The sequence below is a fragment of the Anomaloglossus baeobatrachus genome, chromosome 10 (genome assembly GCF_048569485.1).
Source record: "Anomaloglossus baeobatrachus isolate aAnoBae1 chromosome 10, aAnoBae1.hap1, whole genome shotgun sequence".
Classification (NCBI taxonomy): Eukaryota; Metazoa; Chordata; class Amphibia; order Anura; family Aromobatidae; genus Anomaloglossus; species Anomaloglossus baeobatrachus.
In genome coordinates this window covers 175,336,656-175,354,875 of record NC_134362.1, presented here as the reverse complement: position 1 = coordinate 175,354,875, position 18,220 = coordinate 175,336,656, and the positions used below count along the sequence as shown (strand labels likewise).

Sequence of the window (18,220 nt, the reverse complement as noted above, 5' to 3'; positions counted from 1 at the left end):
TGGAGCTACCCGGCCTTCTTCAGAGCAGCGCTTGAAAGTTCGAGTCACAAACCAAACTTTATATGTGAAGTGAAAGCTGCACACCAAATTCAGAGAAATATGAACAAGCATAACTGCTTTATAATACATAAGGAAGGAAAAATACAATTAGCCATATGAAAAATTGAAAAAATTGAAATGTGACATTGCATAACTGCTGAGGATTATTTGAAAAAAAGAGATATTTAGCTAATGTATTGATCAATTCATTACTGCCCCATTACCAACTTCACGGTAATCTCTTATTTATGGGGTCCCTAACCAAATGTTACCTCTATATGCGGTTAAAATTTGCTTGCGTGTATGGGTACCTAACGAAACTTTATCTAAAGTCCGGCTGACCCCACCAAACCAAACTTATATGGGTATGCTCATCTGTACTCACAAGCTCTAAAGCAAAGAGCTTGTAAGCACTGCTCTCCTTGTCTAGGACACAAAGTGGTATTTCCTTCTCAGGCATTTATTGTATATCCACGGGGTATTCCATTAATGTTCGATAATTGCTATTCCAAAGGTAGTAGGACCTTAATGGAGAGGTGGCCTCATATGTACATCTCTCCATTGCCCGAGATGGAAGACAGCTCCCCTTTATCAAGGTAGGCAGCGATCCCTAAGTTTGACCCATGTGTCATCTCCTCTGAACGTGCCATAAATGTCTTTTAAACCCTTTAAAAGCTAAAATAAAGGAATTTTTCTGCTCCAAGTGTATGTGTTACACGTGTGCCTCTACGCAATATATATTGTTTTCATATGTGTAATGTCTGCCTGTTGTCAGGTCATCAATACCTGCTATGTGACACGATCTGTATAAACCATGGCCGCACTCGCTATTTTTCCCTGCGTGAAGATTATTTCCTAGATTATAGTCGCATTGAAGCATTGCTTTCATAATAATCGTTTAGATCGAAACCTGGGGACGAGAATTTGACCTTCGCGGTCACTTTATAGTATTCCTGTTTAATTGCACAGAGCCCCATTCCTTCCAATAGCTATAGGGCAAATTATTAGTGTGACCAGTAGTCAGTACGTTCGCTCGTCTCCGAACGTCCTTGGTGTTTTATAGACCTAGTTAACAACATAATAAAAGCAACGCAGGCTTTAGAGCATGCATTATAAAGAAAAAGCCGAGATGTGTGCCGGATGGAAAGGCAAAAATTCTGCCATAAGTTTCCCCGCGATGACTCGAAGAGACGAAAAAAATTGTTCTTTCACCAACATTGAATTTAAAATTCAGTCCTCGTTCCCACGGGCATTACGGGTCAGGTTGAAGTTCCAGTTCTTGAAATAATTCAGGTGAGATTTCTGATAGGGTTGTGATAGGGTCACTTTAGGATAACATGAGCAGATAGTGTTTGAAGAATTATGTCTTGGCTTGTTTGCTCTAGCTGGGGACTTGCCTTCACCGCGCAGGTAGTGAACCTTTCAGTTCCTTCTGTTTTTTTGCTTTTTTTTATGATAAACATAGCATGGAAGTCAAGGCAAGAGATGAGGGGGGAGAGGGAAGGCAGCAGCTGCTCGAGGGAACGAGGGGATACATTTCTGGTGCTCCCATTTAATTCTTGTTGAATTTTATCGAGAGTGGCTTCGGGGTCACTTGACAAGTGACCAGGAGCCGCTCACATCTCTCAAGTCACCTTGTCATGACAATCATGCTAAATCACTCGGCGTATCACTCTCAACACAAAGATCCATGTCGTTGTCTGCATCTCAGGGCTCCCACACCATGGAGTCACTGCCGAGAGAGAGCGGTTACATTTTAAGGATAATAGATAGAGTTCTTGATATTCTGAGCCAGATATAAACCTAGTAGACAACCAAGAAGACATTTCAAAGTGGACTTTCTGGAGATAAACTGTGGAAAAAGAAGCACAATAGGGTCTTACCCCGGTAGCAATGGGGGGGATGAAAGAGGTGGTACTACTCACCTATAGGGGTTGTGAAAGTCACAACTCCTATAACAGCATGTATGTAACTCCAAGCCACGGCAGCGGTCCCTCGATTGGCAGATAACAGGGAGTAGTAGAATAAGGGTTTCCAAGCCGCGCCAATGACTAGCCGATCATGAGAATTGTGGATTAATGTTGCTTTTATTCAATGCACAGGTCAACGCGTTTCGGAAGACACAGCTCCCTTCTTCAGGACAGACTGGCAAAAAACATCAAATCTCTTTGATTTGATGTTTCTTGCCAGTCTGTCCTGAAGAAGGGAGCTGTGTCTTCCGAAACGCGTTGACCTGTGCATTGAATAAAAGCAACATTAATCCACAATTCTCATGATCGGCTAGTCATTGGCGCGGCTTGGAAACCCTTATTCTACTACTCCCTGTAAAGTGGACTTTCTGTCACAGGTGACAGAGTTTTGTGGTTTCTGGCCATAGAAGGTCACAGCGTCTGGCTGCAAAGAATACTCCCTGACTTTCCATTGTTCCAGCGGTCAGTATTCATTGGTATAGGTAGCTTTACTGCTGGATTCATCTCTCTCCCCTTTGGACCCAGCAGGAGCTAGCCTTCCACCCAACTGCTGATCATCAGCATCATCTTGGTGCTTAAATACCTCTTCCTTCTTTGGACTGGTGCTGGTGACATTTTTTTAGTCCATACAAGCCTTGGTTGCAAGCAGGTAGCTTGTACTCCTCTGTGGTATCGTTGCTGAAAACTCTGCCGAACTTCTACCTTAGTCATCTAATAAGTAGTTCATGCTTTTCCCCATGTGTCATCCTTGTCTCTTCTATAGTTGTTTAGTGGGTTTTGACGAAGCGCTCACCTCATCCGTTCCTTATTTAGGGCCTAGCACGAGAGATACCTAGTGTGAGATATTCGGTGTGGAACCTATCTAGGGAGTTGAGAGATCCCAGGGACCAGCAGTAGGTTTGGTCAGGGGTCACCATCTTCCCTTTCCCTACACACAGGGTTTCCCTTCCCTTCCCTTTTGCCATGTGCTTGGTACTTCCCCTTACCTAGCGTGATACTTTCATAGTTTTGAATTAGTAAGGGGTCTATCGCACAAGTTGACTGTCCAAACCAAGTACAGGAGCTCGGTACACCATTTGCTTGGCCAAGCAGTTTAGTGAACCTTGCCACCTTCTTGTCTTCCATCTATGTTCACCCTCCTCCGGCTCCTGTAAAGCCGGAGCTGTCATGCAAAGAAAAGGAGATGGATGGAGTAGGTACCATGGCGCACTAAACATGTTTGGTCACTTCAAAGGTGCAACGACCATTAGTGCTTGATTTGAACCGTAATTTTGTGTTGACGGATTCCTTTTTTGAAGGTTGGACAATTATTGGTATCTATTAGAAGAAGAAAAGGTTGGTACTCACCAGGTATAAAATCAATCCTTTATTTCACCTGTTAAAAGTCGGTGGGAATGAAAATGTGGGGTGCTGTGGACGACATTGAGCGTTTTGCGCGTGTCCTCATGCCTCAACAGGTCCTGACCAGAACTGGGAAGATTTTGGCGCTACTGAAACACTGAAAGGCCATTTGTCTGTTTAATGCCGATGACGGCTCATTCACACGAGTGTATAAGTCGGATGTGTGCTATCATTTTTTTGGGACCTCTAGTGGCGGCTTGGGCTCCCAGCGGTGCTATGATTTTGCCAAGAACATAGAGGTGTTGTATAGGGGCAGGCAGATATTGTAAGGTAAGTGGAATGGCAATAAGGAGGAGGCAACTAAATGATATAGATAGGTGCTGGAAATCCAAAATCAATAATAGCATGGGGATTATCTCTCACAATTATTGACACATGATTTTACAGTAAATGTATTTATTTTCCTAAATGCAGTAAAGTTTGATGAAATCGAGTTAACTTGCAGATTATTATTATTAGCGCCATTTATTCCACAGCGCTTTACATGTGAAAAGGGGTATATATAATAAAAATAAGTACAATAATGATAGGCTGGTACAAGAGGCAAGAGGACCCTGCCTGCGAGGGCTCACAGTCTACAGGGGATGGGTGAGGGTGCATTCGTTGAGTGTAGAGCTGTTCGTGCAGCGGTATAGTGGAACGTGGGTTACAGCAAGTTGTAGGCTTGTTGTCAGAGGGGGGCTTCAGGTGCCTTCTGAGGGTTCGACGTTAGGCGAGAGTCTTATATATTGGGGTAGAGTTCCAAAGTATTGAGAATCCACTTTTAGCGATTGTGGGAAGAGGAAATAAAAGGGGTGAAGAGAAGGAGATCTTGTAAGGATCGGAGATGACATGCAGGTAAGTCCCGGGAGACTAGGTTACGATGTATGGAGGAGACCGTTTTTTTATGGCTTTGTATGTCATAGTTAGGGTTTTGAACTGTAGTCTTGGGGCCAGGGGAAGACAGTAAAAGGATTGGGAGATAGAAGAGGGCAGAGAATAGCTGTTTGACAGATGGATTAGTCAGGCAGTAGAGTTTAAGATATATCGGAGGGGTGCGAGAGTCCTAGAAGGGAGGCCACAGAGCAGGAGGTTGCAGTAGTTGAGGTGGGAGATGGTGAGGGCATGCGCTAGTATTTTTGCAGGTTCTTAGTTAAGGAATGTACAGATTAAGGAAATATTTTTGAACTGGAGTTGAGAGAAGGTAGAAAGGGCTTGGATATGTGGCCTGAAGGAGAGAGCAGAGTCAAGAGTTACCCCAAAACAGTCAGTTTGCAGTACTGGGGAGAATGAGCAGCCATTGACTTTGATGGATAGGTTTATTAGGGGGTTGAGTGAGATGGAGGAAAGATGATGATGAATTCTGTTTTTGTCTGTGTAAAGTTTTAAAAATGGAGCAGAGAAAACAAATGAAACTGCAGACAGACATTTGTGCGATTCTAGTTAGTAAGAAGGTGATTTAAGGTCCTGAGAGGTAGATCTGTGTATTGTCAGCATAGAGATGATACTGATAGCCTTGGGACTCTGTGAGCTCTCTTATGCCTAAGGTGTATAGCAGGAAGTAATAGAGATGGGTTTTCAGCACCGCGCCAGTGACCAAAACGGATTGAAGATAGGATTAATGTTACTTTATTTTCATGCACATGTCAAGGCGTTTCAGGAGTCTCAGCTCCCTTCATCAGGACAAACAGGCAAAAGAACATGAAATGAGATTTGATGTTCTTTTGCCTGTTTGTCCTGATGAAGGGAGCGGAGACTCCTGAAACGTGTTGACATGTGCATGAAAATAAAGTAACATTAATCCTATCTTCAATCCGTTTTGGTCATTGGCGCGGTGCTGAAAACCCATCTCTATTACTTTCTGCTATCTGCAAATTCCGGGACTGCAGCCTTGACCTGAAGTGTACATGCTTATATAGGAGTTGTGACTGGCACAACTTCTATTAGGTGAGTTTAATTTTGTTAATTAACCCCTTCCCTATTGGGGTAAGACCCTATTGCGCTTTCTTTTTCCACAGTTATTTCTATTATGTGCCTAAGGTGTAGACAGAAAAGAGTAGGGGTCCAAGAACTGAATCTTGGGGGACATTGACAATTAGGGGCGAGAGGAGGAGGTTTTGTGAGAGAGGGAAACGTTGAGTGTCCGGACAGTTAGGTATGAAGGGAACAAAGACAGGGCCAGGTTTGTAATGCTAAGAGATGAGTGAATCTGCAGTAGGAGGGACTGGTCTACTGTGTTGAAGTCACAGGACAGGTCCAGGAGAAGGAGGACAGAGTAGTGTTGCTTGACTTTGGCTGTTAGTAAGTCATTGGTGACTTTAGGTAAGGTAGTTTCAGTTGAATGATGCAGTCGGAAGCCAGAGTATAACCGGTCAAGGAGGGAGCAGGAGGAGAGGTAGGAGGACAGTTCAAGATGCACATGCTGTTCCAGTAGTTTTAAGGTGCAGAGGAGATTTGACATGGGGTGTTAGCAAGACACAGAGGATGGGTCAAGGGAGGGCTTTTTGAGAATAGGAATGATCAAGGCATGTTTAAAGCATGTGGTGAAGACAACTGTTAGTGATATGTTTAAGAGTTGGTTTAGCGGTGGCATAAAGACTGTGGTGAGGTTGGGGATGAGGTGGGATGGGAAAGGGTCAAGTGCACAGGTTGTGAGATTTGATCTGGAGAGTTTTTATCTTCTGTCATGGTGGAGAAGCTGTTTTTGGAGGAAGCGGGCTGATTAGTTATGAGGTGGGGCTGTGAAGTCTGTAGGGCAAAGCTTTCTCTGATGTTGTCAATCATCTGCTTGAAGAAGGAGGCAATGTCTTCAGCTGAGATGAGAGGAGAGGGAGGACGTGCTGAGGTGTGGAGGAGAGAATTGAAAGTGTTGAATAGTTGTTTAGGGTGACTAGATGTATCAGTTTTCCCTCTTTTTAATATTGTTTGCTATACTAATGAGTGAGGATATCTAAGGCATGCAATATCTACTTCTGTCTTTCACAGGTCTCTTCATGTCCTAGTTTGCAATGGTGCCGTTTTTGGTCTTCCCTGGCAGCTAACAGAAGATCAGATTGAAATGACTTTCCAGGTCAATCATCTCGGCCACTTCTATCTGACCTCGCTCCTGCAAGATATATTACGTCAGTCTGTTCCATCGCGGGTGGTTGTGGTGTCCTCAGAGTCTCACAGGTTGGTCCGCTAAAAATAATATGGAGACAAAAACATGAAGTCAACCGTCTCTTTTTTCTTCCAGTGTTGCAATATATGGCTCATAACATGACAAGCCTCCTTTCTTTGGTGTGGCTCTTTCAAACTAGTGATTTTTACATCCCCATCAAACTTATTTTTATTGCCTAAAGATAAGTCATCAATTTTAAAGGGCTAGAAAAACAATTTTGTAGAATTGGTCACAAATAGACCTCACTACTTGTGATGTCCATTTGATAAACAAGTTTGTGTGGCGTAAACTATTGTATTATATTAGTGCAAGTGAGACACAAAATAGGGAAAAAATAATATCAAGGGGATCTGAGGTGGTTTTTCCCTTGTCATAGTCCATGTATTTATGCCTACTCTATAAATCATGACACAAGCCTGTTCTCATCGCACTTTGAGCCACCCATTGAGCAGTCTCGAAGATGGAATAATAATTGATTAAATCTGAATGCCATGACCTTTATTGATTTGCCATTCAACAACTTCGGCATCTACCCAAGAAGAAAGAAAAGATATACTGAAATCTAAATAGTCTACCTAAAGGCGGGGTTGATGGGATGATGTAGAATTAATTTCTCTCTACATCGAAGAGCAGTCTATACACGCTAAACACATTCCGGCCATCTACCATTAAGTAGCATAGTCTACACACACAAAACACAACCTTGCTGTCTACTAGTAAATAGCACGGTACATACAAAACACATCCCTGCCATCTACCAGGAGATGAGTGGTTTACACACATACAAAACAGATCTCTAACGTCTACTGGGAGAGGAATGATCTACACACAAAAACACATTCCTGCCGTCTACCAGAGAGGAACGATCTATACACAAAAGACATCCCTACCATATACCGGTAGGCGAGCGATGTACATACAAAAAATTCTTCACTGCAGTCTACCGGGAGAGAACGGGTCTACAAACATACAAAACACATCTCTGCTGTCTACCGGGAAAGGAGCAATCTATACACATACAATACACAATCCTGCTGTCTGCTGGGAGAGGAGCGATCTACACGCAAAAAACAGATCTCTGCCATCTACTGAGAAAGGAGAGAGCTACACACAAAAAACCCACCCCTGCCGTAAACAGGGAGCGGAGCAATCTACACACATACAAAAAACATTTCTGCCGTCTACCAAGAGAGGAGCAATCACATTCAAAATACATCTTTGCTGTCTACTGGGAGAGGAGAGGTCTACAAACACAGCCCTGTTGTCTACCGGGAGAGGAGCGGTCTACAAACATACAAAACACATCCCTGCTGTCTATCAGGAGAGGAGCGATCTACACACACATAGGAAAAACACATCCCTGCCGTATACCGGGAGAGGAGCAATCTATAAACATACAAAACACATCTCTGCCGTCTATCGGAAAAGGCGCGATCTACACACACATAATACATCTCTGCCATCTACCCCTGAGAGGAGCGAGCTACAAGACCCAGGGGCGTAACGATCGCGGTCGCAGAGGTCGCCACTGCGACCGGGCCCGCAGGGTTATAGGGGCCCGGCAGCCGCTCTGCAGAGCCGGCTGCCGGGCCCCTATGTGTAGTGCCGCTGTGTAGTGGCCGACTGCGCGACCGTTAGGGGGGCGGTCTGTGAGTCAGGGGGGCCCAGTGTCTGCAGGGGGGAAGAGGGGCCCCTGACCTGGAGAGGCCACCAGGCGTTCCTGACCTGCTGCAGAGGAGATGTGCTCCTGCACGGCAGACGGAAACCATCCCTACCAGGACCTGCGATGATGTCACGCCCATGTGACTGTGTGGGAGGAGACACAGGATGCCGGGGAGAAAGCAGGAGAAGATACTTCGAACACATGAGTGGTAATGAGAAAAGAGGGGACATGAGGGGAGGGGCTGCAGGGTGAGTGGGATATGAGGGCTGCAGACTGTGACAGAAGCATGTGAAGGGTGCAGAGTGTTTGAGAGGGGTAAGTTGGGGTACGGGCAGGGTGAGATATGTGGGTCAGGGTGTGTGTGTGATATGGGGGGTGCAGGCTGTATAGGGAGCAGGGTGTGTAACATGGGGGCAGGGGCATAACTACCGCAGTCGCAGGGCTCAGAAGGAGCTGAGAGGTACTTGTTTTTTTATTTTGCTGGCTGCATGACACATATAGGCCCGGGGAAGCTGCCTGCATGATACATGGAGGCCCTGGTGGGGCTGGCTGGCAGGCTGCATGACACATGGAGGCCCTGGGGGCTGGCTGCATGACACATGGAGGCCCTGGGGGGGCTGGCTGCATGACACATGGAGGCCCTGGGGGGGCTGGCTGCATGACACCTGGGGGGGGGGGCTGGCTGCATGACACATATAGGCCCGGGGAAGCTGCCTGCATGATACATGGAGGCCCTGGTGGGGTTGGCTGGCAGGCTGCATTACACATAGAAGCCCTGGGGGCTGGCTGCATGACACATGGAGGCCCTGGGGGGGCTGGCTGCATGACACATGGAGGCCCTGGGGGGGCTGGCTGCATGACACCTGGGGGGGGCTGGCTGCATGACACATATAGGCCCGGGGAAGCTGCCTGCATGATACATGGAGGCCCTGGTGGGGCTGGCTGGCAGGCTGCATTACACATAGAAGCCCTGGGGGCTGGCTGCATGATACATGGAGGCCCTGGTGGGGCTGGCTGGCAGGCTGCATTACACAAAGAAGCCCTGGGGGCTGGCTGCGTGACACATGGAGGCCCTGGGGGGGCTGGCTGCATGAGACATGGAGGCCCTGGGGGGGCTGGCTGCATGACGCATAGAGGCCCTGGGGGGGCTGGCTGCATGACACATATAGGCCCGGGGGAAGCTGGCTGCATTACACATGGAGGCCCTGGTGGGGCTGGCTGCATGACACCTGGTGGGGCTGGCTGCATGACACATGGAGGCCCTGGTGGGACTGGCTGCATAATACATGGAGGCCTGGGGGTGCTGGCTGCATAATACATGGAGGCCTGGGGGTGCTGGCTGCATGACACATATAGGCCCGGGGGAAGCTGGCTGCATTACACATGGAGGCCCTGGTGGGGCTGGCTGGCAGGCTGCATTACACATAGAAGCCCTGGGGGCTGGCTGCATGACACATGGAGGCCCTGGGGGGGCTGGCTGCATGACACATGGAGGCCCTAAGGGGGCTGGCTGCATGACACCTGGGGGGGGGGCTGGCTGGCTGCATGACACATGGAGGCCCTGGGGGGGCTGGCTGCATCACACATGGAGGCCCTGGGGGGGCTGGCTGCATGACACATGGAGGTCCTGGGGACTGGCTGCATGACACATGGAGGCCCTGGGGGGGCTGGCTGCATGACACATGGAGGCCCTGGGGGGGCTGGCTGCATGACACATGGAGGCCCTGGGGGGGCTGGCTGCATGACACATGGAGGCCCTGGGGGGGCTGGCTGCATGACGCATAGAGGCCCTGGGGGGGCTGGCTGCATGACGCATAGAGGCCCTGGGGGGGCTGGCTGCAGGACACATATAGGCCCGGGGGAAGCTGGCTGCATTACACATGGAGGCCCTGGTGGGGCTGGCTGCATGACACCTGGTGGGGCTGGCTGCATGACACATGGAGGCCCTGGTGGGACTGGCTGCATAATACATGGAGGCCTGGGGGTGCTGGCTGCATGATACATGGAGGTCTATGGGACTGCATAATAAACATGAAGGACACCTTATACATAGACTATAGCAGCGCATTATACATGGAGGTCTATGGGGCTGCATTATAATACATATAGGACTATGGGGGCTACATTATAATATATGGAGGACTATGGAGGCTACCTTACACATGGTCTGTGGGGGTGCATTATAAAGTATGGGGGACTGTGGTGCAGTATAAAATATGGAGAACTATGGGAAATGCATTATAATACATGGAGGACTGTGGGGGTGCATTCTAATATATAAAGGGTTATGTGGGACCCTTTATACTATATGGAAGGCTTTGTGGGGGCCATTATAGTATTTGGAGAACTATATACAAGGGGGGAGAAAGATACAAGCAGGGGATGGGAATGTTTTGTGCTGAGGGAAAAGGACTCTTTCCCATGTTCTGATATACATCTCTCAGCACCCAGCTTTCCCATGCTCTGCTATACATCTTCTCTCAGCACCCAGCTTCCCCATGCTCTGCTATACATCTTCTCTCAGCACCCAGCTTCCCCATGCTCTGCTGTACATCTTCTCTCAGCACCCAGCTTCCCCATGCTCTGCTGTACATCTTCTCTCAGCACCCAGCTTTCCCATGCTCTGCTATATATCTTCTCTCAGCACCCAGCTTTCCCATGCTCTGCTATATATCTTCTCTCAGCACCCAGCTTTCCCATGCTCTGCTATATATCTTCTCTCAGCACCCAGCTTCCCCATGCTCTGCTGTACATCTTCTCTCAGCACCCAGCTTCCCCATGCTCTGCTGTACATCTTCTCTCAGCACCCAGCTTTCCCATGCTCTGCTATATATCTTCTCTCAGCACCCAGCTTTCCCATGCTCTGCCATACATCTTCTCTCAGCACCCAGCTTCCCCATGCTCTGCTATATATCTTCTCTCAGCACCCAGCTTTCCCATGCTCTGCTATATATCTTCTCTCAGCACCCAGCTTTCCCATGCTCTGCCATACATCTTCTCTCAGCACCCAGCTTTCCCATGCTCTGCTATACATCTCTCAGCACCCAGCTTTCCCATGCTCTGATATGGGAAAGCTGGGTGCTGAGGGAAAGATGTATGACAGAGCATGGGAAAGCAGTGTGCTGATAGAGGGATTTTAGATCATGGGAAACCTGGGTGCTGTGGGTAAAAGCCAAGTGTCAGCATCATTATCCCGTACCCTAAGTGTTGTGTACATGGAGGGGGGCCCCGGTCCAAAGTTTGCACCAGGGCCCATCAAACTCTAGTTACGCCACTGACAAGACCTATCTATATTGTCTACTGGTGACCTGTTGGTTCCTCTACCACCAACATCAAAATCCTTACTCTAATGAAAGATGGTTAAAGTGCAACAATAACAATTTATTGTAGGCCATAGTTTTCTACAAACGTTCAATGACTTTCTCATGCTATAATCATTTAGAAAATTTTCCATAAATTTGTTACTAGTGGAATTGTTTTAGGAAGCAAGTTATATTGAAGTGATCTTCAATGCCCTTGCTGATGGAAGGAGGTTTGCATTCAAAATCTCACGATATATGGCCCTATTTATTCTTTCATGTAAACGGATCAGTCATCCTGCTCCCTTTGCACAGAAATAGCCTCAAAGCAGGATGTTGCCACCCCCATGCTTCACAGTAGGTATAGTGTTCTTTGCATGCAACTCCGCATTCTCTTGCCTCCAAACACGACAAGTTGTGTTTCTACCAAACAGTTCTATTTTGGTTTCATCAGACCATATGACATTCTCCCAATACTGTTCTGGATAATCCAAATACACTCTAGCAAACTTCAGATGGGACCGGACATGTACTGACTTAGGCAGGAGAACATGTCTGGCACTGCAGGATCAGTGTCCCTGGTGGCGTAGTGTGTTACTGATGGGAGCCTTTATTATGGTGGTCCCAGCTCTATGCAGGTTATTCGCTAGGTGCCCCTGTGTGGTTCTTGGAATTTTGCTCACATTCTTGTGATCATTTTGACCCCATGGGGTGAGATCTTGCGAGGAGCGCCAGATTGAGGCAGATTATCAGTGGTCTTGTATATCTTCCATTTTCTTATTATTGCTCCACAGTTGATTTCATCACACCAAGCTGCTTGCCTATTGCATATTCTCTCTTCCCAGCCTTTTGCAGGGCTACAATTTTGTTTCTGGTGTCCTTCGACAGCTCTTTGGTCTTCACCATAGTGGAGTTTGGAGTCTGACTGTTTGACGTTGTGGACAGGTGTCTTTTATACTGATAAGTTCAAAAAGGGGCCATTACTACAGGTAATGAGTGGAGGACAGAGGAGCCTCTTAAAGAAGAAGTTACAGGTCTGTGTAAGCCAGAAATCTTGCATATATGTAGGTGACTAAATACTTATTATCCAACATAATTTGCAAAAAAAATCTTGCCAAATTAAAGAGAAGAGAAAGTGATTTTCTGGATATTTTTTTTCTCATTTTGTCCCTCATAGTTTTGGTCACCTGTGATGTCAATTACAGACCGACCTCATCTTTTGAAGTGGGAGAACTTGCACAATTGGTGGATGACTAAATACTTTTTTTCCCCACTGTATGTACTATTTGGTGCAGAATTTTCCACACATAACATGAGAAAAAATCTATTGCGGATTCCTTCTCAGATTTTTTTGTGGGATCCATATGCAGATGTCAGAGATTTTTTCAAAATTTTTACAGTGACGATTACAAAGGGTATATATCTTCAAGAATTAATAGGAGTTGCATATTTTAACTAATAAATCTTGGAATATTAAGTTCCACAACTGTATGTGTTAGAAAAAAATCATATGCTGAGACAATCTTATTTATGTGCCCCTGTTATATATTGTTATTCGCCAAGTCTGACCATGCAGAGCTGCTACAGTTCATGGTCGGCTCATACCCTAGCTCCTGGCCAAGGGAGGAAGCGTAAGTCACTTATGATAAGTGAGTATACAGACAAAACAGTAGACAAAGCAGCAGGGGCTCACAGTTGTGTGAGGGAACACATTTCTCTTTGTCTTTTTTTTATCACAGGAGTGAGTGCTTCTGCTGTGTCACCAATCCTGTGAGTTCATCATAAAGGAAGTCATTGACCGATAAGCCAAGTGGCCGCAAGAGCTCCTACGTTACTAAGTTGATATATGAGGAGCTGAGAGGGCTGGAAACGCAGGAGAAACACTTGCTCCTGTGATAAAACAAGCAGGGAAATGTGTTACGGAGTGGAAGCTGCAAATTCCTGCTGTTTCATCTGTATACTCACTTATCAGTGACTTCTACTTTCTCCCCTGGCAATGAGGTGGGATAAGTGCTAACCATGAATTGGAACAGCTCTACAAGGTTGGTCACAATAAATAATGATACATAGGGGCACATTTATAAGATTATTATTTATAAGATTATCTCAGCACAGGAAACATTTTTTTTTAACACATCCACTTGTGGAACTGATTTTTATTGCAAGATCTATTGATTAAAATGAACAGTAGACAGTTTTAAATATTTGGCATGTAATATTACATATCCTCTGCATTTTTCCATTTTTTTTAATCACAGGAAGGAGTGATTCTACTGTGTCACCTATCCTGTGAGCCCAGAGAGCTAGAAACGCAGGTGAAACACTCGCTCCTATGATAAAACAGGCAGGGAAATTTGTTACCTGAGAAACCGGATGCTGCGAACCCCTACTATTTTTTCTTTATACTCACTTATCATTGGTGACTTCTACATTCTCTCCTGTCCCCTGGCAAGGAGCTGGGGTATGTGCCTACCATGAACTGAAACAGGGACACTAAGATAAGATTATCTCCACAGGAACATTTTTTTAACACATCCAGTCGTGGAAATTATTATTATTATTATTCCAAGATCTATGGATTAAAATGATTAGTGGACAGCTTTAAATATTTGGCATATAATATTACATATCCTCTGCATTTTTCCATTTTTGTTTTGCATTTTTCAATGTTTTTCTGGTCATTTTAGATGTATGATATGTATTTATCATCAGTAAAAAAAAAATGACATGATGTAATGATTTGTGTGTAGCGTTGGGCTAGACTCCAGTGGCTCTGACTGTTCTCTTCGACCTCCTCCCTTCTACGAGTTAACAGGACCCTTCCCATTTAAATGCATTAGTGTTAAGCTTAACATCCCTGCAATACGAGGCCTCATAACCAGGCACGAGGGGTGGAAAATCCAATACTTATTTCTAAAATGTTTGAGCGACCCAGAGTGGAGCTTATTTTTTAATCATGTATCCATAAAAGTAACCCATGGGACTTGGAGCAGTGAGACCAGCCAAGGGTCAGGCTGAAGCCTTTATCACTCCCAAACACAGGGGCTTAGAGAATAAATGACATCCTGCAGATTGATTTACATATACCATTTAAAATTTATGGTAGCCTAAAATGAAAGGAAGCAACGGAGAAGCGGGAGCAATAATCCCACCCTGCACTAAAACACTGAGCGTCTCCTAATTAAGTGGTAACAAAATCTGGATGCTCCTTATCTTTGCAAATCGCAGTGGCTCCGGGAGACACGGAGCTGGTTGTGGTTGTAAAGCAGCGGAGGGCTACTGTGGGCCACTGTCAAGAATAAATCTGCCAACTCCCCTCACTTGCCAGATGTGGAGGGCACCAGGGGAGACGGTATAAATGAGCTGTTATTTAATGGGAGATTATGTTGAATTGTCAACTGCCTGTCTTGACTTGCAACGTTCTGCTTCAAATACAAATACAGATCATTTCTCTTCATCTTAGTGGACTGAGATTTTTTTTTTGAAACTTTTACGGCAAAATAAGATCCTCCGAATTAAAAAAAAATAATAATTATTCTCCATCTTGTACCTTCAGGGAGTCCAGACATCCATGTTTCATGATTCGTATGAGTGGCCATGCCACTGGTCTCTCCTCAAAGGCATACTCTACTCACAAAAAGTTAGGGGTTGTCACGACCAGGTTACCAGACGAGGTGGAAGTGGGTCCACCTGACCAAGGTACCGTTCACTGACCCGGAGGAGTGGACTTGGGCGGCCACCAATAGAATGAGAAGAGATTGTCAGCTCACCATACCACAGCCGAATTATAGAGGAGTCCAATCAATCCAGGGCGGTGCAGGGAACTTGATTCCGGAAAATCAAAGTGAACATGGTGGACAGGTAGAAAATTCCAGCAGTTCGTCCAGGAGTATATAAAAACGACTTTTATTTTGTAAATTAAAATATTTTGCAAACCATGTTTAAAAAAAAACGAGCATATGGTTACCACTGAAAAAACACGCTTACGCGTTTCGGACTGAAAAGTCCTTACTCATAGCATGCAAAATATTTTAATTTACAAAATAAAAGTCGTTTTTTGATATACTCCTGGACGAGCTGCTGGAATTTTGGGCAGCCACCAAGTGTTCTTTAATACCACCACAGTTACACACGCTGGTAAGTGTCCTCCCGGAGGCAATCCCGCGGGATCCTGATACCTCAGCAGCTGGCGCCACAGGACGGAGTTCAGGAACTTAGACCGAGGAGGCAGAGACGGTGTGGTTCACAACTGACCGGTACTGGCGGAGACAGGCAGGCAGAGGATGTTGGTGGAGACTGGATGTAGACATTCAGACACATGAAGGAACACGGGCTCTACTAGAGGAAGCAAAGACAAGGTCTTAAACAGAGAGTTGGGTAGTACGGCGGACCTGTCAACTAGTACAGGCACACTGTAGTAGTATTATTATTATTATTATTATTTCTGTTTTATTCCACTAAATATTTGTATTCTCTGATATATCAAATCTGGAAAATCTTTTCTAAGCACTTTGTGTTGTGCCGTTCCTCTATTATTCCTCCTACAAATTTATTGCCAACTGGGAGTTACCAATTGGGGGTGAGTCCATACACACAGTCCAATCAGATCTGATACTGCAGAACACAGCATTTTGACAAGAGGCGTAGTAACTAGAGATGAGCGAACCGGTCGCAGTTCGGCTCGAGCTTGGTTCGTCGAATGGAGGTCTAGTTCAAGTTCGGTTCGGCGAACCACTCAAACCCATAGAAAACAATGGGAGGCAATCACAAACACATAAAAACAGCTAGAAACCACCCTCAAAGGTGTCCAAAAGGTGACAAACAACTCACAACACAACACAAACACATGGGAAAGTGACAAGGACATATACTCATGCGAAAACAAAAGAGCTGGACAAGGAAAAAGAGGAGGAGACACAGATATAGGCATGGCATGCCCTTCTAAAATGATGTAAAACACCGCAAGGTGATTCAAAGCGGAGTCTCCCTTTTTTCCAAAAATTGGGCCACACAGACACCCCTTCAGTGGCAGCAGTTGTGCCCCAGTTGTACACTTCACAGGTAGATTTGCATCAAGCACATTCAAAAATACGCCATCCTTAACCGTCCCCAGGATGACACCGGGGTGGGTAGCAAAGTCTTTGCTGAACCATGACTTGTTCATCTTGGCTCCTTTTCAAAAACGCAGCAAGGGTTACTCCAAGCAGAGTCTCCCTTTTTTCCAAAAATTGGGCCACACAGACACCCCTTCAGTGGCAGCACTTGTGCCCCAGTTGTACACTTCACAGGTAGATTTGCATCAAGCACATTCAAAAATACGCCATACTTAACCGTCCCCAGGAGGACACCGGGGTAGGTAGCAAAGTCTTTGCTGATCCCAAATCTGTTCATCTTGGATCATTTTTAGAAACACTTCTAGGAAGGGTTACTCCAAACGGAGTCTCCCTTTTTTCCAAAAATTGGGCCACACAGACACCCCTTCAGTGGCAGCACTTTTGCCCCAGTTGTACAATTCACAGGTGGATTTGCATCAAGCACATTCGAAATCCACAAGCATTTACTCTCCCCAGGATGACACAGGGGTAGTAAATTCCTTGTGGATCCATGACTTGTTCATTTTGATGAACGTTAGTCTGTCCACATTGTCACTGGACAGACGCGTGCGCTTATCTGTCAGCACACACCCAGCACCACTGAAGACACGTTCAGAGACAACGCTGGCAGCTGGACACGACAAGATCTCCAAGGCATAAGTGGAGAGCTCTGGCCATTTTTCAAGATTTGAAGCCCAAAATGAGCAAGGCTCCATTTGCAAAGTCATGGCATCGATGTTCATTTGTAGATACTCCTGTATCATCCTCTCCAGCCGTTGACTATGTGTCAGACTTGTTGTCTCTGGTGGCCTTGCAAAGGATGGTCTAAAAAAATTATGAAAAGATTCAATAAAATTGCTGTTACCAGCACCAGATACGGTGCTGCTGGTACGGGTAGACTGTTGAAGATGACGAGACCATCCCATGTTTGTCAAGTTGCAACTAGATTCACTCCCTGCACCTGCACGGTTGTTTGGTGGAAAAGCCGAGCTAAGATCGAGTAACGGCTTTTGCTGATACTCCTGCATTCTCCTGCATAATTCTATGGCTGGAATTATGTCACAAAATTTGAACTTGTACCGGGGATCTAATAGTGTGGGAAGCCAGCAGTCATCATCACTTCTAATTTTGACAATATGAGGGTCATGTTGGAGGTAGTGCAGCAAGAAGGCGCTCATGTGTCTTGCGCAGCCATGCAGACCAAGTCGATGCTGTGTTTGTGGCATAGAGGTGCTAACCGTTCTTTCTTCCTCTGACATCTCCCCCCAACCTCTTTCAACTGAAATTTGACCAAGGTCTTCCTCATCCGCTGAGTCTTCCATGTCCATGGACAGTTCGTCCTCCATTTCTTCATGTTCTCCTGCACCTTCCTCAACATTTCGCCTGCTACCATGCGCCCTTGTTGATCCCTGTCCCCCATGGTCCCATGCCTGCCGCCTTGGTGATGATGAACGTCTGGACCTTGGTGATGTTGTTGTCCCTTGCGCATATGAATCCTCCTGTAGTTCCTCCCCTTACTGTTGTCCCACTCCTTCACTCCGAATAGTAGTTAGCGTGTGCTCCAGCATGTAAATGACTGGAATTGTCATGCTGATAATGGCATTGTCAGCGCTAAA

General features: G+C 45.9%; 1 protein-coding gene across 2 annotated transcripts in view; it reads left to right on the top strand.

The window, feature by feature from the left end:
* WWOX (WW domain containing oxidoreductase) overlaps positions 1 to 18,220 on the top strand; it is a 1,222,377-nt gene that overhangs the window by 277,681 nt on the left and 926,476 nt on the right. For both annotated transcript variants that reach the window (XM_075326934.1, XM_075326935.1), the window contains exon 8: positions 6,375 to 6,560. In XM_075326934.1, coding sequence (XP_075183049.1) covers positions 6,375 to 6,560 — 186 coding nt within the window. The remainder of the gene's footprint in view (positions 1 to 6,374; positions 6,561 to 18,220) is intronic.